Source organism: Branchiostoma floridae, chromosome 15 (genome assembly GCF_000003815.2).
Source record: "Branchiostoma floridae strain S238N-H82 chromosome 15, Bfl_VNyyK, whole genome shotgun sequence".
Classification (NCBI taxonomy): Eukaryota; Metazoa; Chordata; class Leptocardii; order Amphioxiformes; family Branchiostomatidae; genus Branchiostoma; species Branchiostoma floridae.
The window spans coordinates 13,091,378-13,113,235 of NC_049993.1; the positions used below are offsets into that span (position 1 = coordinate 13,091,378).

Sequence of the window (21,858 nt, forward strand, 5' to 3'; positions counted from 1 at the left end):
GGATATCAGTCGCCAAACGTTGGCCTCAAATTGCTACATTTTCAATTCACAAAGCCACTGTTCGTCGATTTGATATTCATAAATAACTTGTTTTTTTAAAAGAACGAATATAGGTTACTCTGCGGATCAATTTGAACTAGCGTTACATGACATACATCTTTACTGAATGTTCCTTGAAAACCATATTGCAGCATGGAGTTCTTATAGTATTCTTTAAATCTTGAACTGTTTGCAGACGTTTTATTTCATGGCACTGAAAACACATTGCGTTTCTACTCAACTACAGAATAGTTTACGCTTATCAACAAAATTAACACTTTTTCACTCCTACCACGAAATTGAGACCTTGTGAAAATAGACGACTTCACAATATTTTTTTTATTATTAAGAGAGTTGTACCTTGTTTTCTTTCTGACAAAACTAAATAAAATCAGGATCAAAGTGTCATGTTGCATCAAGAACCTCTTGAGAACTTCAATAACCTCTGTTTGTTCAAGTCATATTTGTGTATTTTATTTTCTTGATATTTTTACTGTTACTCCATAGCCCTTTGCCTCTTCATATTTGTTGCAATGATAAGTTTCTTGTTTGTTTACAATCATGCTAACAGCAAGAAGGACCCCACCATGAGAAGACAAGAGTTGCTAGAGTTTGTGTCTGTACCGTTGCTGAAGTTCTTCTCTGAACACACCAAGGACTTGGTGTTCGACAAGGCACAGAGCCAAGTCGCACTAGCTACCCTAGAATATGCACAGGGTAAGAAGGGTCAATACTCTTTTGGTTAAGATTTCCTTCTTTTTGTAGATTGCTATAATTGTACAATTGTTTGGTTGGTAGGAACTTTTCAGATAGTCAAAAATCTAATATGTACTATGTTACATCCACTGATTAGGTGATAAGACTGCAGCCTATGAGGCCTTGTCAGTGTTGGCAGCTGAAGACTTCATGCCACAAGGAAGAGATGGGGATGAAAGTCAGGTATAACAACATTGCTCTGAAATATATTCAACAATGAATGCTTTGTATATTGTATATTCATCGATGTCGGTAACATGACTTTATTGGGCAGAATTGTACCCATGGATATGGATAATGATGGGGTTGTGTGGTATCACAGTAGGGTGTTTGGCCTATACATGTAGACCACAGTTCCTGGGTTCAAATCCGTTGATATGCCACCGACCTTGTGCTTTACACGACTTGCCTCACTTCATTCAGGTTCAAATGAGTACCTGGCTTTGGTTAGGGTCATCCCTCAGATAGCACTTAGATAAATGGAGGTCATATGTTTGAGGAGAGCACATAAAAGAACCTACCATCAATGTGAGTGGATCAGATAAATCTGCCTGGATATGCAGCTTGTACTGTTTAGTGCAAACCTGGTGTGTTGCAATAAGATAGTTTTTGCTATACAAACAAACAATGATATCCATTGCCTTTTGATAAAGTATTATTTGTTGGTTTATCCAGATGCACCTTGTAGAACACCCAGCGGGTCACCTTTTCCTGAAGAGGCTGCTGACATGGGATAAGAACCAGAGGGAGGCTGGACAGACTCAAGGTGTGGGAATCATTTAACTTTTAAGTCATTTAAATCATGGGAGATTTCCACATAGTGAAGGACAGCATTTCTGGTAAAACTGTGTCAAATATGACAAGTAAGTGTTTTTGGTTTGTTTTTCGTACAGTGTTGACAGTGTTGTGTTATTTTGATATATTTGCCATGATAGATACTTTCGAGGAATGTTCATAGACTTATGACTCTTGTCATCTTATGGATTTCTGCTTCTTGCAGATAATGTACCAAATTAGCAAAACCATCATTTGTGGAATAGTCCAAGAATAATATTCATTCTGCCATTTATTTTCTGAAATGTTAGGAGTTTTGTTACATATATATTTATCATTTATGGCTTGTGTATATTTCCTCCCAGGGTTCTTTGCCTTAGCGCTGCTGTCTGACCTTGAACCAGGTGCCATGGCTTCATGGGCCAAGGTCAACCGGGGAGCCTTCGTCATTGTCAGGTGGGTGGGGCAAGGTCATGTCATACCCAAGGTCATAGTGCAATAGACAAGGTCATGGATTCAACTGTGCATGCAGCATGAAAGCCCATACTTGTGAACAGCTATTGATTAATAGTTTTGCAGGCATTTAATTTTGTTGTTAAAGGATAAAGCATTAATTTCACGATCGTGTTAAGTTCTTGTAGTATAGTACATTGGAAACTCATTTCTGTGGGTCAGGAATTTGGGATGGAGGAGTTCCTAGCAAAAACTGTACCAAGGAAACCACTGTAAACATTTCAAGATAGGTAGTATTTATTCATATCAGCCGTTGAACTCCTTTCTTCATCTTTATTTGATGTGCCTGTGTTTCAATACATGAAATGTATGATGGTAAGTACATGCAAAATCTCATGAGTTGTCCTCCTATGTAATAAAATGAGATTTCCAAAGCTTTTTTTTCTAAAAATCCTGAACTGTTTCTTATTGTGTGTTCACAGTCTCCTAGATACTGGCATCCCAGAAGTAGTGAAGAGAGTACAGAAGGAGTTGGAGCCACAGAAGACAATGCTTAAGAACATTAAGGTTGCTGGTACGGACATCTTGGTCAAGAAACTAGAAGCTGCATCTGCATAGATAAGAAAGGAAAGTGATGGGTCTTCACTATACCATATGGTAAAACTAATAACCATTCAGAATGATTTTGAAATCCTTGAACAGTATGTAAACATATGTTGTGTACAATATAGTCTGTTTTGGTAAAAAGAATCTAGTGTCTTATTTTATTATTACAAGGTCTTCTGAAATTGTTTTGCTAAATGAATATTAGTACTAGTACCAACATTATATTATGCAGTTATACTTCTTACTTAAGTCGTTATCATAGGAAGTTTCTAACTTTGTATACTGTTCAGGTTGATGTTGAAAGTGCAGGCTGCAAAATGATTGTTGCTTATTAACTATACTCATATGATGTAAATCAGGATGGTGATTTTGTCATTTGATCCAAGTGGTAAGTGATAAGTGGTAAGTGGTTATGTGCATTTATTGGCACAGCATGGCCTGTTAATGAAGAAAATATCCAAAACCAAAAGTAAACAAAGAACATGTAGAATTGACTCACCAGAAAGAACCTTACTGAAGAAATCTATGACCAAGAAACCATCATCATTACAACCCCCAACAATTCTTGTTGAACAAAATGTTGCATTCATGTTTGTATGATTTATTTCAGACATCATTGGCTAATCAGATAAAGCTATTTCATCTGGTAGGGCCCAGCATTATTTGTTTTATCTAGCCTGCCTTTGCCCTATGTAATAGAATACACTGTAGATATCCCCAGAATGATACATGGGAATGTTTTTCCATATGCAATAATGCCAAACATTCAGAACCAAGTGCTGAGTGACCGAAATTGGATTTGTTTGATGTATGATGGACAATGATGCATAATGTAAAAGCATAATTTGAAAGACAACAAAGCACATAAAACTTTGAAAAAAAAATGTTTGTATAACATTACATATTAAAGAAGCCTTGTGAAATTGTTGCTCACTCAATGGTAATGCTGCCTCAAAATAATTTATTCCTGACTCCCACCCCAAAGCAACAACAACAAAATCTACCAATCTATAACCCCACAACAAAACTGTGGGACTTAAGATTAGCTCCATGACCACTTCTCAGTCACATTGCCATCTTTGTTTTCAACATACTGTTTCAGATAAGTACTGTGTACTGCCTAATTGAGAGTAATAAGGTGGGCCGTTTAAAGCATTGTATCACATAGTGGCAAATATTTAACGTTACCTCTGTATTTAAAAAAACAAACACAGCAATGCCACATACACACGGCAGCCATTAACGTTGTTGTTTAGTGTTCACTGGTTGAATAAAACGTCACTTTGCATTTTATACAACAAAAATGATTCATGGTTGGGCAAATACAAAGTTACCAAGGTCAAGTATCAGCCAGGCTTTTTCCAAAATCGTTGTGGTCTCGTCCAAGTTTGATTTTAAGGTGGTTACCAAATGAGTTTGAACAGAGAGTATATAGTGTTCGTTCCATTTGCTTGGGTTGCTATGTCAGTGTTGCAAGTGAGAAGACCTTTTAAACCCTCACAAAGAAGTATTTGTTTGTGGCGTATAAAGACGTGTCAACACAAGTGAAATCTGAACTCCCGCTGTGAGAGGTAAGATCAGGTAATGCACTTCGGGCCTAGCATAGCTAGCTGCACGGTGCCAAAGTCATGAGTTAGAATCAACTAACCACAGTCATATCAACCGTCAATTCTGGACTTGGTGTTGACCGCGAATATTCAACTCTGCTGTGTTTGATGACCAGTATGTTGAGACTGACCACACTTAAGTCATCACAATGAGTTCAAGGTATGGTTTTCACAAACTGTTTTTTTGCCCCCCTATCAATGCAACGGCAACCTGTTGGAAACTGTAACAGTTTACTCGTTTCCCTGTGAGTCTGAATCCAAAATTTGCAGATTATGAGCTGTCTGTAATAAGGTGTGCTCCAATTGTTTATCTCAGTGATCCCATACTTTCTAATGTCAACATGATTTGGGGCTGCAAACATGGAACGCTATGTGTACATGACGAAGTGTATTCTTTAATGTCCTAAGTGGTACAGTTTGTGTGTAAATAGTAATAAGCAGAACAATGTGGACAAATAAAATTGGCAGCTCTAGAGGGTAAAGTTTACATTATGAAGAGTTTGACGGTCATGAATTCAAATCTATCGTGTATCAATGTCTATACAATGTATCTATACATGTATTATGTTGTTTGCGATAGTGCGTGTTGAGTTTCTCTCCGTCTCTGAGATTCTCCAAGTCTGTCTCTCTCTCTCTCCCCTCTCTCTATGTAAGTGTGTGTTGGTGCGTGTGTCGGTGTATATAAGTGAGAGTGGACATGGTGAACGCAAGCCGTTGTCAAACAATGCCCCGCATTAAAAAACTGGTAACGCGAACTCCCCAATATTATGGGCTTGACTTGCACAACAATTGCATGCATAAATGACGTTCATCGGATAACGCACGGAGGTATACAAAGCCTTTAGCTACGTAGAAGGAGCCAAGGTTTTCTCGGAAAGGCACTCCTGCCTCGAGCTCGTGGCTGTTGTAAAGGTTAGACGGATATCAACGTATCTTCATTGTATATACTATACATGACCAAGGAGGTTATATCACCTGTGATATAACCTCCTTGACATGACCAATGCGTCAATGGCCAGTATTGAAAACTGTTATTGACATATTGTGACGTTCAACTTGATACATGTCTTCCTGTATCTCTCTATAAAAGGCAAGGAAATATGACTACATTGTACTCGCAACTGTTCCGTTGATAAAGACTGGTGTGGTCCCTATGCTGCATAAATTATGCAAATGTCATTCTGGACTTTGTATTTACATGTACCTGTCCTTACTACAAGTACTACGTAGGACCCAACTCGGATTCTAAACATAAACCGACGAGCTTTATTGACATTGACCATTTCATGAACACAACGGACTTTTCACCTGTGTACGAGACCCCAGATCCCCAGAGGAAGGTCGCTCTCTTTACATCATTAGTAGAATCAATGCTTAACGAGGCTGTTCCTGCAAGGAAGTTAAGAATCACTACAAATGACAAGCCTTGGATGTCAGTCAAAATCAAAGAGTTGATAGTCAAAAGGCAACAGGCTTTCCGTGCTGGTAATACTACAGTGTATTCTAAACTCCGTAACCTCGTAGCTAAGCAAATCAAACATGCAAAACGACGATATTATCAAAAGGAGGTAGAACACCTGAGGCATTCCGACACTGGTCAGTGGTTTAAATCCATCAAAACCCTCATGGGTATGGGAAATGACAAACAAGCTAACTCCAGTACTGACCTTCAAGTTCTACAACGTGAGTGCGACATTCTTGCTGAACACTTCGCCTCCGTATGGAGCTTGGTTGACCGAAATGTACCAACTGTAGAGGATGTAGCCCACAAGTTGGCACGGTCATCCTTGCCACTCTTTAGCATTGGTCAGATAAAGTCAAGACTGAGAAAGGTGAACGGTCGGAAAGGTGCGGGCCCTGACCAAATCCCATCATGGACTCTGAAAGTTTTCCATGAAGAGCTTGCACCAGTCTTGTGCGACGTTTATAACTCATGTGTCCAAAACCGCACATTCCCTAGCATGTGGAAACACGCCATGGTGAGAGCAGTCCCCAAGAAACCTAGACCCCAATTTCCGTTGGACTACAGACAGATTTCCCTTGTCAGTAGTGTGGGGAAAGTGTTTGAGGGTCTGCTGAAAGATGCTCTTTTACGAGACACGGAAAGCCATTTGATTTCTTCTCAGCATGGTTTTCTTGCAAAACGCTCGACAGTCACTGCACTTATCCACATTCTACAGTCATGGAACGACGCACTAAACAGCAGTCCAAGAATGGATATTCATGCCGTGTTTGTTGATTTCTCTCGTGCATTCGACACGATTGACCATGGCCAACTCCTACGGACTCTGGCAGACATGGGTATCCGGCAGGACCTATGGTCTACAATCTCCAGCTACCTTGAAGACCGGACCCAGATGGTAAAGTGGGGTTCATGTCAGTCAAAACCCCATAAAGTCTTGGCTGGTGTTCCTCAAGGTGGCTTGCTTTCGCCGCTCCTGTTTGTGATCTGTATCAACACTCTGGACGCTAAGCTGCCAATGTCTGTCTCTCCGGTTAAATATGCTGACGACTTGACAACTTCAGAGTTCCTCATGGGGTCATTACCTGGACAGACCCAACTTGCGCTGGACTGTATTGATGAATGGGGCAAGTCTTTCTCCCTTGCAGCAAATGGCAAAAAAACCAAGGACGTGGTAATCAGTACCAGGAAAGAGGCCAATATACCCTTTCCTCCCCATCCTACAATAGCTGGTAATGAGATTCAAAGGGTCACCACTTTCAAGCTACTTGGTGTTCACATTTCTTATGACCTCACCTGGGATGCTCACATACAATACATGCTGAGCAGAGTCCGACCGAGGATTTACTACCTTTGCATCGCTAAGAAGGCGGGTCTCTCTGTAGACGTCCTAACCCAGATTTACCTGACGTTTATTAGACCTATCCTCGAGTACGCGAGCCCTGTGTGGGGAGGATTGCCAAATCATCTTTCGGACTCTCTTGAATCTGTTCAAAAGCGGTGTATGAGAATCATTGGACTTCCTGTTGACTCTATCCCAACACTAGCTAGTAGACGTGAGAGAGCTACACTGAGAACTCTAGAACATATCCTTCAGGATGAGTCTTCTCCTCTCTGGGCATTCTTAACCAGATCCGCGGACACTCACTACGGTCTTCGTAGCAGAAGACCATATTGTGCAAAAATGATAAGCAAGACTAAAAGACATGCGTTATCCTTCATTCCACGCGCATTAGATTTGTTGTATGCAAGTGGCCACTAGTGTCCGAAAGTGTATCCTAGAGACTACTAGTACAATGTTAGAGACTATTAGTACGTCTGTATTAGCCTAGCTTCTTTTCAAACAATATCTTTGTGTACTAAACTGTCGGAATACCATGTATGCAGATTTATGCAGAGATTCAATAGCCTAGTTTTATTCACGATGTTTGTTCTAATTTATGTATGTGGAGATAACCCACAATTATTGTAATGTAACTCGCAATTCAGCTACCAAGCTGCAATGTTTTACAAATAAAATCATTCATTCATTCATTCATTCATGCACGTCTATCCCATGGTTTACTTACTAGTACTATGCATACAAAATATTTATCTTGTTGAATATAATCTCATTCTAGTATGCTGAACTTTCTTCCAACACTAAGGTGTACGTGCACGGATCGAATTTTCAACGACCATTGTCGCCTTCGTCGGGGTCAATAAATCCTTATTCACAGCACTGGTGAAATCAAAGGAGTGTTGTCCTAGGCAACCTTGGATTATGTAAACTATCAGGCGTTTGGGTGTTGCTGTTATGTGTTAGGGTTGGGGAGGGTATAGGGCAGTGGGAGGAAAGGGGTGGGCTCCGCCACCCGATATCGTGCCCTAGATACAATTGGATAACAACCCATTGCTCCTTCGGCTTATTGGAACTATCTTTACATTTACTCGTTTACACAGATCACCGTGAACGGATACCTAGGACAAGGACAAAACTCTTAACCCCAACTGGAACTATATCTATAAGCAACGTAAAAATTGAAAAACAATAATGGATGACCAGCCCATGAGCCAACGTTGTCGTGACATCCTCATAGACAACCGCATGAGCATCATTGAAGACCTCGATGTGAAAGACGTCTTGGAGTATCTCTTCCAAGAAAGAGTTCTAACGGAGAGGATGATGGATGAAATAAAGGCCATACCTGAGGAGAAAAGACAAGACAGAGTGGCAGAACTTCTCGACATTGTCCCAAGACGTGGCGACAGGGCGTTCTGGATATTCTGCGAAGCGCTAGAGGAGTATCCACATTTGGTCAAATTGCTGAGGGAGGGAGAGAAAAATGCCCCACGTAAGTACATATTACTGTAATAGTTGAGGACAAGGTGAAGGGTATGATCAACTTTAAGCGAAATTCGAATCATTAGTGCCAATACCTAATTCATTTTTAAGCATACATCAGAAGTATATTTAGCCTGTCGCTTATACTACTGATGGTGTAAGTTGAGGATTCTTCTTTCCTATCCGACAGCTGAGTTTCCTGGGCCTATGGAAATACCTCCTACCGTCGAGGCCTGTGCCAAGAAACTGAGGGACCATTACCGGACAACGTACAACAAGTATTACCCACTTAGCTGGTATGCCTTTCGGCGCCTGGACACAGCAAAAGTCTACATACTCAATCAGGTACATTGTTATTGCCGTTTCGTTTCCACACAGCTAAAACATTGATTATGAAACGTGGACCTTACTTTCATAATTGGCATCTGTTAATGTCCCACTTGCCATGCATTATACTCGTATACAGGTAACGTCATATAATGCAAAACAATGGGATCGTCATATTTTCTCATTGATTATGCAAATTAATTCCACACGCACACACACACACACACACATACACACGCACACGCACACACACACACACACACACACACACACACACAGACAAACGCTACCCAAAACCATGCCTCCATTATCAATGAAGGTAGTAAAAAAATCTAAGAAAACTAAAAACGTTCACGGAGGCATTTTCGATTCCTCGTGTATATAATACTCCAGGACCTGATTTTTCGCAAAAGGCAAAGGACCAATTTCAACAAAATATAATCTTATATCACAATCACGCACACACAGACAAATTGAACAACTACAACATAATGTCCCGAAAGAATAGCATATATAGTATATATAGTCACTGTTTTAAAAATTCAAGACAGGAAAAGAGCAGACGATAAGAATCACTGAAGCGTTTTGTTCCTGTTTTCCAGCTGACAAGAGTTGACTGCTCATGGGCAGACAAGATGGTTCCAGTATCAGAGGATGAGCTATCGTTCTCTGATATTGGATCCGAGAATGAGCAATCATCATACGATGAGAAAACATGGCCAAACACACTGCTTCAAGGCCCACCCGGGACAGGAAAGACAACGTTTATCTTCCACCAGGCGTACAAATGGGCTACAAACGAGAATCCGAAGCTACAAGACATCAAGCTTCTGTTCGTTGTGTCAGCACGAACCATGGGGGATAGAAACGTGCTTGAGGAGGCCTGCGACCAGTTGCTACCGAGGGGATTTCTCGGCGAAAAAAGTGCCAAAGACCTTGAGAAATGGATCGAACTAAACCCAGGCCGAACCATGTTTATGATCGAAAACATAGACGAGACTCCAAACATTACCGAGCAGGACGCAAGGATGCCATTGAAAACGCAGAATCCAGTCCTTCTCTATCTGCAAAGAAAGTATCTGCCCCAAACTCAGAGGGTGTTTACAGCCAGAAGCACAGAACTAACAACTGACGGATCAAGACCATTCCATATCCCCCCGCTCTGCGATGCTCACTACATCTTTAACGGCTACTCGGTAGCCGCAAGAACCGAGTACATTGAGAAGTTTTTCAGCGACGATGATGAGAAGGCCCAGAGCTTGAAAGACGCCATCGCCGTGGATGAATGTCTGCAAGATATCACCAGGAACCCTCTGTACGCGGTGCTAGTTTGTATTTTGTGGGAGAATGACCAGGAGAAGCCACGCACATGTACGGAGATTTTCAGCAAGGTGATAGACCTCCTTGAGAGAAACTATCTCGAACAGTCTGGTCATACTTTGACCGGGAAAGTTGTGAAGGAAAGTCTTCGCAAACTTGCAAAGTTGGGCTGGGATTCAATTGAACGCGATGAATATGACTTCAGCATCGACATAGTCAAAGACATCATTGGCAATCTCCTTCCCGTCGAGATAGGCTTGATCGTAAAAGACCCCCTAAAGTTAGCAGGACCGGTACAAGTTCCAACACAAGACATTCAAAGAGTACTTCGCCGCAAAGTACACAATGACCAGGCCAGAGCACGACGACTGTCATCGTATGCTGTGGTCTCCCGGATGTATTAGTGGGCAGAAATACACCAATGTCTGCTCCTTTGCGGCTGGGATTCTACAATCTTCTTGCCAACGGTTTTTCGAGAAGATGCAAGCATGTCTTTTGGAGATGATGCGTAAGCAGGCACCAAAGTGTTGCATTCACGATGTCATCACCCGTGCGTGCTGGGCCGTGAGTGAATCCGGTGAAATGGCAGTGAATGCTCCTCTTGTGGCTGAGTCCTTGCCCGAGGATATCACCCTTGACTTTCAGCGCAGACCGCCCAAACCTGGAGTCATTCGTGGACTCGCAGAAGTGGTCAAGGCTCTACCTGCCAAGACGCTTAAAGCTGTGGATCTTGGAGAGATGTGGATTCCACATGCAAATGAGTTGAAAGGTCTGGGAAAAGCTCTGGCCCAGACCAAAGGTATCAAATCTCTGTCTGCAAACGTAACAAGAATGGACATGTCTCTGTCCAATCCGGAAGAGAAGGACAATAGTGGAATCCTGGCCTTTCACCAAGGGATCGCACGGAATAGAAGCATAACGCACCTGACAATCGAAGCCAGCATCGACACGATGAGCGAAGAAGCCATCAAGGCAATACCCAAAGCGGTGCAGGGAAATACAACTGTTACAAACCTTCGACTTCTTATCTTCTTTGCAAAGCTGTGTTCAGACAGATGTACGAACAAAATTACCAAGGGAATGAAGGCGACTTGTAACAGGGAACAGAATGCCAAGGTCTTCTTTAAGTCCTTCGCGGAATCGTTGGCGTCTAACAAATCTTTGCAATCTCTACAGCTCAGCAGCTATATCCTTCGCCACAGAATGGCTATAGATCCACTGGCACCAGCGATAGCAAATCACCCATGTCTGAGGTCGCTAACCGTATCTGGTCCATGGAGCGGTCGAGGGCACTTTGAACACGATGGTACAAACGCTCTGGCACACATTCTTGAGAATACAAGGAACCTTTCCTCTGTGACCATTCGATTACAGTCTTTCAGCACAACAGAAGTGGACACAGACCGCGCGAGCATTCTCTTCGATGCCCTCGGCACTTGCAAGACTCTGGAAAAGGTCAAGCTCGTCTTTACCTGGATGTTCGCACGGGAAAAGCTCCTGGTGGCAGATTTTGTCAGAGAAAGCCAAACCCTGAAAGAGTTGACGTTGGAGTGGAGAAGCATGAGCGAAGCCTTCCTCCTCGCGCTGTGCGAAGCGATCAGGCAGCGAGCAACGGGAAGCCTACAGAAGCTGGTGTTAACGGGGAGGTTCGCGGCCAGAGGGCAGGCTGAGCTCGGGAGGACATTTGCCAGGAGCAAGACTCTCCTGTGTCTAGAGCTGCACGGGAATCCTTTCATAGATGAAGGACTACAGGCTTTCATTGATGCGGTGAGCGAGGTAAGAATACTATCCCACAGAAAAGATTAAGGTTATGATTTCAAACCTGATATTTTTATTTCAAATTTTTAGGTGAAAAGACCATATGAAAGGCATCATTAAAGCTCTTGATTGTTTGGTCAAGCCCCTTTTCTCATGATTTCTTTGATATCAATTTTAATGTTCATAACTTGTAAACGATTCCTGTCTAGACAATGCACGTCCAGACACGTTGTATATTCACCTTTAACTTTGACAATGCATTTCGGAGCAGTTTAATCCGTAAACCGGCTTGTTGTTATCTATTTCTTTCTATAGCAAGTGACAGAGATCCAAGGCTCTTCCCGTGAGGTGGCTCGTCTGGTATTGGTGAGTGGGACGGTAGAGGGCGAGCACTCAACAGATGTGATCCTAGCTACTCAGCTGACGGAAGCGACGCTCGCTGACTCGCGCAACATCAACATTGTGATCCAGGATCTAACCCCAGCTCCACCAGATCCGTTAACATATGTTCCAATTGGACCATCATAAGCACCAGTGTAGACTATGTAGCAGGTTTGAACTACACATGCACAGTGTAGGGTATTGTGAGTGGTTGTGTGTGTGCGTGTGTTTGTATGTGTGTGGTTATTAGCAGCATTGAGAGATTCTTCTTTTCATTGAAGATATGATAATACAAGACCGATTTCAAAAGAAACACTAACGTCGTGTTATGTAGATAACGTCATCAACTAACTATGACGTAATGGAGGAACTATGTAAGTTCGTCTACACAGGTTTTATCCCTATTCAAATTCTAAGGGAAAATAAGCTAATTATTCTTGGTCTGGTAAAATCGTCCGCCATCTTGGATTTTGACCGATGACATCATCAAATTAACATAATGTATGCATATTTAATTATGAAAGATATGGCGTTATGCGAGATGGTGTTATGCGAGATGAATTTTGTACTAGTATAATACGCTAATAAAAAGCAGCCGTGGTGAACTCGTGTTACACTGTCACTTATTAAAAAAAATCACGTTTCGTCTCACGTCGACTGAAGAAGAAGGGCGGTAGCTAAGATGAAAAAGGGGCATTCCACTCCAGAACTGAGTGCTAATTTCTGATAGATGATATGATTTGAGATACAAATGTACCCGACTTTTTGCAAAGATATCTCATTTGTCTTTTCGACATGATTTTTTTCCCGTCATTCTAACAGTAGTCAGGATAAGCTTGACAAGCAGTCAAGTGACTATGACATATTTAGGGAGATCCAAAAAAGTTTGAAGACTATCTCATCTTGGGATAGGAAGATTTGGGCAGTTAAGTATAAGAAGTTGGTCACTTTTTATGGAACATTCTGCTGTCTAAAAGATTACTTTTAATAATAATATGAAAACTGCCACAGAATGGCCCACAAATAATGATTGAAACATGTTTGGTTGGGATGGTTAATAATAAGTGCAGAGCTTTCACAAAGTAATTCAAACATGTCGCAATTTCGTCAGAACACTGTGCCAGCTGTCTAATTTTCCCTGATATTGTGCGTCTGCAGCTGTAGGAAACGACTTTGCAATGTTTGTCAAGAACTGAAAAGTAACCCCGCCGTTCTGCGCTTCATTGGAGGCCTTTTGGAACCGTCAAAGAAAGTGCTGTCAGACCGTACACTTTGGAACTGCAAGCGTGACGAAGTGGGCCTAACCGCATATACCACAGCATAAGCTGTGTTTGGTGAGCTCGAGGCGGAGCGAACAGTCATCCTAAGGCGGAACGGTCCTACGCAGTATATCCTAACTCCTTTTTTGCGAGTGCATCGTGCATCGTGAGGACATAAGGTGGCAAATAATGTATTAAATCAACCAAATGGAAACATTTGCCCGTTCATTAGGTAACACAAATTGACGTGATCATTGACAGGGCCTAATTCAATTATTTACATTGTACATGTCCCTAAATCAATGTCTTTCCTTAAGCCCTCTTCACACGGGAGTACGAATGAGCCGGATTGCCGTCAGAACGAAATTGTTTTTCTATTCCTGGCAATTCCTGGCAATTCGTACTGTATTCTAAACATTCTTACAGCATTCCAGATATTCGTCCCCGTTTTTTTGGCCAGCTCGAAAGTTTTTGACATGTCAAAAACTGTCGAGGTGCATTCGAAGTGGAGAAATATCGAATGGATTCTAAGTGTATTCTAACTATTGTAACTGCAGTCCGACCGCATTCTGTGGCACTCCAACTTTATTCGAAAAATTGGTATCTCATTCGATGGATCCGACCGTACGATTCGAGAACCAAATTCGAGAACCGAAACGGCAAGCCACTTTGAATCCTGCCCGAATGTGACCAAAAGAGTATCTGGAATGCAGCACGAATTTCTAGAATACAATACAAATTCCCAGGAATGGAAAATAATTTTCATTCTGACGGCATTTGGACTCATTCCTTCTCGTGTGAAGGGGATACAAGGCCCATTTGGAATTCCCACTCGGAATGGCACCGAATGTGGCACGAATTTTGCAAATACTTCATTCCGACTGGTTCTGCTTGATTCCTGCTTATTCGGTTTCAGTGTGAAGGCCCTTTTACTACACCGTCACCGAGTTACAAACATACGCAAAGTTCTTAGAAGGGGTCGCGATTTTCTCGGAAAGGTACGCTTTACTAATGGCTATTGTATCCATCTGTCAAACTGCGATGAGACAACTATTTACATAGCTACATGACCTGGCTTATGAGTACATCTTAATGGAAAATTGCAAAACTGTAGGTCATCATGGCTTTGTCTTTACATGTGAAGACGTAGTCATTCTAAGCTACTGTGTACATTTATGATTGCCATTATTGGTGTTTTCATAAAGAGTACACGGTGACATGATTAAGCTGGTGATGAGAGTACGTCAGAACCAGTATTAATGCGAAAGAAGGTGAATTACATTTGGCCTTGTTAGTTGCTTCGCAATTCCGCCGACCCGTAACATGGCTGGATTCCAGGCTACACCATGCCAGCTTGTCAGACTGTCTGAAGCACGTAACGTTTAACGGTTGAACGAAAATCTTGTCAACTTCAAGTAGCGTTCTAATTCACTTGTCGCTGTTCATTGAGTAACAGCAAAGATCATTCGTGTACAAGTCATGCAAACGACGGCGAGGACTCGTCAAACACTGCATGGTATGGATTCGTCCAAGTTGACATTAGGGTGAATTCATATTTTGTCAAACTTTCATGAAGGAATTCTGAGATATCGTCTTTGATTGACATCAGCCCTCGGTGTTCTGTATGTCTTGAGTCACAACATGCAAGCGCTATTTGTGTTGTAACGGAATGAAGTTTATCAAAAGGGGTAGACTCAACGTGCCACATTACCTGTTATTACCTGACAAGTGTTTATGCAAACGGCCGACACGGACAAATGAACCGCTGTGTCAATACCTGAATGTTGACCCCACGCTATGACGTGCATGTTGAACTTTTGTTCTCTCAATTCTAATTGTATCATACAGTCAACGAGCAAGTATTGCGTGAAAACGTCCCATAGGAGTCTGTTTTGGCCAAGACAACGACGAACGTTCGAACTGTATACAACTGGAATCTGTTTTGAAACCTGTTGATGAGGAACCACCACCTTCGAAGCTTCCGGGTTCGAAGGTATGTATTCACTATGGCTGCCAGTCTAGGGCTCCACCTTTTAAAACTGAATTGAACCATTGTGGCCTCCCCCACTCACTGGTAGACATGTTTGTTATTGCCTTTATATAGTTTGACACCGCTTGAGCAAGTTTATCATTATAGTTTTTACACCTGTAGAGGTGCCGTTCTAAGGTAAACAAATGCCATACGGCTTCCAAGAAGCCAGGTTTTCCTCAGAACACGCCCTTATGGTAAATAAAACCCTAACCAAATTACCTAGCTAGAGTAAGCAAATATTATATGTAAGTGGAGTTACAGAGAAGTTGTGGGCTACTCTATAAGTGTCAGTGATGATTATAGAATGGTACAAGGCTACATACAGTAGTAAACGACTGCTCTGTCGGTCGCAGAGATCTGGGAGATATCGTCATTGAATATGCATACTTAACCACTAAGTACTACACAAATGAAGCCTATGTTCAAGAACAATCATGGTTATTGACATAGTCTTGTACCGTAACGTTTCTCAGTGAAACGAACGCACGTACTACATGTTGTCCTATTTTGTTCATTCAGCAGACGAAACGTTAAGAGATTTTAGCAGATGCCGAAGCACTAGTGTCAGCATGGGTGACCGACCTATGAGCGAACATCATAAACTGATCCTCCGTCACAACAGAAGAATCATCGTCGAAAATCTCAATGTCACATCCGTGTTAGACTACCTATTCCAGGAGGATGTGCTCACCGACGATATGATGCAAACTATAGGTGCAATTCCTGAGCAAAGGACAAACGAAAGGGTCAGAGAATTGCTAGACATTCTTCCGTCAAGAGGTGACAGGGCGTTTGTAGTCTTTTGCCAGGCACTCGACAATGGCTATGGCTATTTGGCAGATATTCTAAGGCATGCCGAACGGACGTCAACCCGTAAGTATGCAATTGCAATTTCTGTTACGTAACTGTCCGCTATGCTAACATTCCAGTAGCAATGAAAACGGGACTTTGACGGTGCCCCCCCCCCCCCCCCCATTCTTCCACACCTGCGCGGTACTTCACGGCAAAAAAAAGTGTGTCAAAAGAGTTAAATAATTCATATTTTACTTTACATCGCTTTCAATTTGCTGTGAAAGTACGAAATGGCTGAAAAGAATAACAAGTGGCGTAATTTAGTGAACATTGATTTGGGGCTCGAAACTTAATTACTTCCGGGTCTACTTCCGTGTTGAAAGTGATGCCTTCTAAGGTTTTGAGCAGTTGTGTTAGTTTCTATGACAAGCGCGTTTGATTAATGAAAATAGAATACACTTCTAGGATTTCCTTATAAATGGTTCTTTTATGAACAAGATCTGTGTCTTCTTGACAGCATAAAAGCATAACACAATAATACGGATTTGACTTAGATGCAACAAAAAAGTTTTCAACCAAACGCTTTGCTTTCGAAAACGTACGGCTGTTACATTGCAGTGATTTGTGTACTGATTTTATATGACAGCATGGGTGCTGATTCTTTAAGTTAAGTAAAATATACTATCAGATAAAGTCTTAAAATCAAATATCCAAGACTAGTTAATTTTTTCAGTTTTTAAGATTGTTGAGGAGGTGTGTAAGTTAATAGGCATTAAGGGCAGTGAAACAAGTGATAAGGAACTCACTTTATTGCTAAAATGAGTTTTCACAGTCACTGTAACATTTTATGTTGCTCAGGGGAAGACCAGACTGATTCGAATTCAGGCGAGAAGGATGAGGAGTCTAGATCTACTGATGAGGTAGCGTTGGAAACGCCAGAAACTGCAGATGACCCGCATTCGACGACACAACCCAACACGGTTTCAACACCCGACGCAGGGTCCCGAGAACTCAAACATTTGGATAGCCTCGACCGATCTTTGCCGGGTGAGATTATTGAATAAATTCACGACAAATGAGGTACCGTATTTAAGGGATATAAAGATTTCCAATGATATATAACATGCCGCTAATCTTCATTACAATCATAACCAGACCATCATCACAAACATAGTGATCATCGGGAACTTCGGCACTTTTTCCAATCATCCCATCCGCATATATGAAGACCTAGAATTCAAGCTACGAATATAATGTGTGATCATAACGGCTTGAATTAGCGTAAAATATGTTAGAAATCAAGTTTTCCAATTTTTGTGTTGCGTCTATTTGGGGCTAGGATCCATCTACATAATGTACATGTCTTGAACATGTTGATAACACTGGGTTAGAATACGTACAAATCATATAATAGTACAAATTATTTTTCTGGAGTTGAGTATGAAGTCATTTTATTTGACAGTTGAGGAGCTAGTGCCGATGAACATACCTCCCGTGGTCGAGGCCTGTGCAATGGCACTGAGGGACCATTACCGGTCAACATACAACGAGTATTACCCACTAAGCTGGTATGCCTTTCGTCTGGATACAGAAGGCGTCTACATACCCAATCAGGTAAATTTACGATTTGACAATACAGCTTGGCGATAACTAAACCTAACTAAAGGCTGAGGTTCTGCCATGTGTTACAGGGACTTTATAGTATCCCGAGTTGCTGAATACTGGACCCTTCTAGTCTTTTCACAACGATGAATGTTTTGACGTTTCATTGCAAAAGCACATAATGAACAAAATTTTCACTAAGCGTTCCTTTGCCATTTCTCAGCTGACAAGAATTGACCGCCCATCGGCAGCCACGATGGATCCAATATCAGAGAAGGACCTGTCATTGGATACAAAAAACACGCTGCTTCAAGGCCCACCAGGGACAGGAAAGACTACGTTCATCTACCACCAGGCGTACAAGTGGGCTAAAGACGAGAATCCAAGGCTGCAAGACGTCGTGCTTCTATTCGTCCTATCAGCACGAAGCATAGGAGACAGGAACGTGCTGGAAGAAGCCTGTGACCAGTTGCTACCCAGAGGCTTTCTCGACGAAAGAAAGGCAAAAGATCTTGAGAAATGGATCGAATTAAACCCAGGCCGAACCATGTTTATGATCGAGAATATAGACGAGACCCCAAACGTCACAGAGCAGGACGTAAGGATGCCGTTAAAAACGCAGAACCCAGTCCTACAGTTTCTGCAAAGGAAGTATCTGCCCAAAACACGGAGGGTGTTCACTACAAGAAGCACAGAACTGACAACTGAAGGATCAAGACCACTATCAATCCACATTCCTCCGCTCTTCGATGCTCACTACATCTTCAACGGCTTCTCGGACGAGGCCAGAACCGAGTACATTGAAAGGTTTTTCGGTGGCAATGATGAGAAGGTTCAGAGTCTGAAAGAAGCCGTCGCCGTGGATGAATGTCTTCAGGAAATCATCAGCAACCCATTGTACGCAGTATTGATTTGCTTCCTGTGGGAGAATGATCAGGAAAAACCAAGCACATGTACAGAGATTTTCAGCAAGGTGATAGACCTCCTTGAGAGAAGGTATCTCGAACAATCTGGTCATATTACCAAGGACGCTGTAAGGAGGTGTCTTTGCAATCTTGAAAAGTTCGGATGGGATTCGATTGAACAGGACAAGTATGACTTCAGCATTGACGAAGTCAAAGACACCATTGGAACTCTTCCTATCAAGATGGGCCTGATCGTGAAGGACCCCGTAAGAATAGAGGACCTGTATAAGTTCCAACACAAGACATTCAAAGAGTACTTCGCGGCAAAGTACGTCATGACCAGGCCAGAGGACGATGCATGTCATCGTATGCTGTGGTCCCCAGAATGTACAAGTGGGCAGAAATACACCAATGTCTGCCTATTTGCAGCTGGCATTCTACAGTCATCTTGCAAAGGGCTTTTCGAAGCGATGCAAGCATGTCTTTTGGAGATGATGCGTAAGCCGGCACCAAAGTGTTGCATTCATGACGTCATCACCCGTGCGTGCTGGGCCGTGAGCGAATCCGGTGAAATGGCAGCGAATGCTCCTCTTGTGGCAGAGTCCTTGCCCGAGGATATCACCCTTGACTTTCAGCGCAGACCGCCCAAACCTGGAGCCATTCGTGGACTTGCAGAAGTGGTCAAGGTTCTCCCTGCAAAGACGCTTAAAGCTGTGGATCTTGGAGAGATGTGGATTCCACATGCAAATGAGTTGAAAGGTCTGGGAAGAGCTCTGGCTAAGACCAAAGGTGTCAAATCTCTGACTGCAAACGTAACAAGAATGGACATGTCTCTGTCCAATCCAGAAGAGAAGGACAATAGTGGTATCCTGGCCTTTCACCAAGGCATCGCCAAAAACAAAAGCATAACGCACCTGACAATCGAAGCCAGCATCGACACGATGAGCGAAGAAGCTATCACGGCAATACCTAAAGCTGTGCAGGGAAACACAACTGTCACAGACCTTCGACTTCTTATCTTCTTTGCGAAGCTGTGTTCGGACAGATGCGTGAATAAGATTACAAATTGTAACAGAGAGCAGAACGCCAAGGTATTCTTTAAGTCCTTTGCGGAAACGCTGGCGTCCAACAGAACACTACAATCTTTACAGCTTAGCAGCTATATCCTTCGCCACAGAATGGCTATAGATCCACTGGCACCAGCGATAGCACATCACCCATGTCTGAGGTCGTTAACCGTATCTGGCCCATGGAGCGGTCGAGGGCACTTTGAACACGATGGTACAAACGCACTGGCACACATTCTTAGGAATACAAAGACCCTTTCCTCTGTGACCATTCGATTACAGTCTTTCAGCACAACAGAAGTGGACACAGACCGCGCGAGCATCCTCTTCACTGCCCTTAGCACTTGCAAGACTCTGGAAAAGGTCAAGCTCGTCTTTACCTGGATGTTCGCACGGGAAAAGCTCCTGGTGGCAGATTTTGTCAGAGAAAGCCAAACCCTGAAAGAGTTGACGTTGGAGTGGAGAAGCATGAGCGAAGCCTTCCTCCTCGCGCTGTGTGAAGCGATCAGGCAGCAAGCAACGGGAAGCCTACAGAAGCTGGTGTTAACGGGGAGGTTCGCGGCCAGAGGGCAGGCTGAGCTCGGGAGGACATTTGCCAGGAGCAAGACTCTCCAGTGTCTAGAGCTGCACGGGAATCCTTTCATAGATGAAGGACTACAGGCTTTCATAGATGCAGTGAGCGAGGTAAGAATGTCATCGCACTAAATGCATATTCGTAACAACTAAGAAGTATTTTATTTTTTTTTAGTTGCAACTTATTTTGTGCCCAAATCTTTACGTGAACTAAGAATGCCTCTTCAACACATGAAGTCAACATAGCATTTGGGAAGTTTTTACATAATCTTAGCAAGTGGCATCCTAAATTGGAAAATGGTTTGACTTTAACTACCGTCTAATTCTGTTATGCTCTAACTATAGCGTCCATATACCTCAAAACCTGTACCAGCTGGTGATATGTAGACGTTTCCTCTTTTTACAGATTCAAGGCTCTTTCCATGGGCCACCACGCCAGGTGCTAGTGAGGGGGTCAGTAGAAGGCGCGCGCGCATCAAATGTGATCCAATCTACTCAACTAGCGGAAGCAACGCTCCCAGACTTTCCAGAAATCAACATTGTGATCGAGGATCTAACCCCAGTTGCACCAGACCCGTTAACATATGTACCAATGGGGCTGTCAGAGTGGTTATAATAAGCATTTTCACTGTTTGAACATGCGCGAGGTCAAAGGTAAAGTTCTCTAACTTGTAAATAGGTCTGGTCTCGACCATTCTTAAAACAAAGTGTAAACGTGCTTTGGTTTATGTCTCAGGGGCCTTCAACTTTGACCTATCACAAGTGCTTTTTTGAAGTATAGTTGAAAGGCTTCATTGTAAATATTGTACTAGACCGATTTCAAAAGGAGCACTTAGATTATAGTAAGTAGTAGGAAATACATGATTTGTTTACATAATGTTGTACGAATAACAAAATTAGTGTGACCCGTGTCTCTCTACTCACAATATTCTGGGCTGAGAGTACGTATATGTATATGATATATAGCTAATTCTTGTACCACTGTATAGATCACTCGGCGGTCAACAAACATATTATGACGACGCCATTCTCTCTGTTGTACAATGTGACGTTTGCACCTTCAGGACATCGGTGCCTTTTGCCAAATGTAGTGCCTTTAACCACGGAAAGACATAAGCATATGCCCCAGCAGATTTCTGTAACAGGTTCAGAATATTTGTCTTCAAATCAATAAAGATGGTGACTTCTTTTGTAGCAACGATGATCATGATTGTAGATCATTCATGTTATAAGCCTTATTGACTTTATATGTTAGCCTTCAGGTATAAATGCCTGTAGATCAATATATAAAAAAAGATATATAACATATCATGCACAATAG

General features: G+C 42.3%; 3 protein-coding genes across 3 annotated transcripts in view; all 3 read left to right on the top strand.

Annotated features, from left to right (window-relative positions):
- Positions 1 to 3,206, top strand: part of LOC118431499 (pumilio homolog 3-like) — a 10,090-nt gene extending 6,884 nt beyond the window's left edge. The window contains exons 14-18 of the mRNA XM_035842740.1: positions 535 to 756; positions 893 to 978; positions 1,471 to 1,561; positions 1,935 to 2,025; positions 2,505 to 3,206. Of these exons, the coding sequence (XP_035698633.1) occupies positions 535 to 756; positions 893 to 978; positions 1,471 to 1,561; positions 1,935 to 2,025; positions 2,505 to 2,640 (626 nt within the window). The 3' untranslated portion in view covers positions 2,641 to 3,206. The remainder of the gene's footprint in view (positions 1 to 534; positions 757 to 892; positions 979 to 1,470; positions 1,562 to 1,934; positions 2,026 to 2,504) is intronic.
- A 4,940-nt stretch (positions 3,207 to 8,146) lies between these two features.
- On the top strand, positions 8,147 to 12,899 carry LOC118431310. Its single transcript, XM_035842429.1, is given in 5 exon segments — positions 8,147 to 8,531; positions 8,712 to 8,866; positions 9,451 to 10,452; positions 10,454 to 11,944; positions 12,242 to 12,899. Coding segments are annotated over 5 exon segments (3,162 nt in total). The 5' UTR covers positions 8,147 to 8,230; the 3' UTR covers positions 12,455 to 12,899.
- A 2,381-nt stretch (positions 12,900 to 15,280) lies between these two features.
- LOC118431972 lies at positions 15,281 to 21,731 on the top strand. The gene is made up of 6 exons (XM_035843430.1): positions 15,281 to 15,559; positions 16,118 to 16,471; positions 17,249 to 17,437; positions 17,853 to 18,004; positions 18,216 to 20,648; positions 20,944 to 21,731. The coding sequence occupies exons 2-6, from the start codon at positions 16,168 to 16,170 to the stop codon at positions 21,151 to 21,153; spliced, it is 3,288 nt and encodes a 1,095-aa protein (XP_035699323.1). The 5' UTR covers positions 15,281 to 15,559; positions 16,118 to 16,167; the 3' UTR covers positions 21,154 to 21,731.
- The last annotated feature ends 127 nt before the right edge of the window (positions 21,732 to 21,858 follow it).

Bases quoted from the DNA above. Each gene is read 5' to 3' on its own strand.
- LOC118431972 (XM_035843430.1), top strand. From the start codon at position 16,168: ATGGGTGACCGACCTATGAGCGAACATCATAAACTGATCCTCCGTCAC. The intron at 16,472-17,248 runs GTAAGTATGCAA...TATGTTGCTCAG, and splicing joins TGCCGAACGGACGTCAACCC to GGGAAGACCAGACTGATTCG. The intron at 18,005-18,215 runs GTAAATTTACGA...GCCATTTCTCAG, and splicing joins GCGTCTACATACCCAATCAG to CTGACAAGAATTGACCGCCC.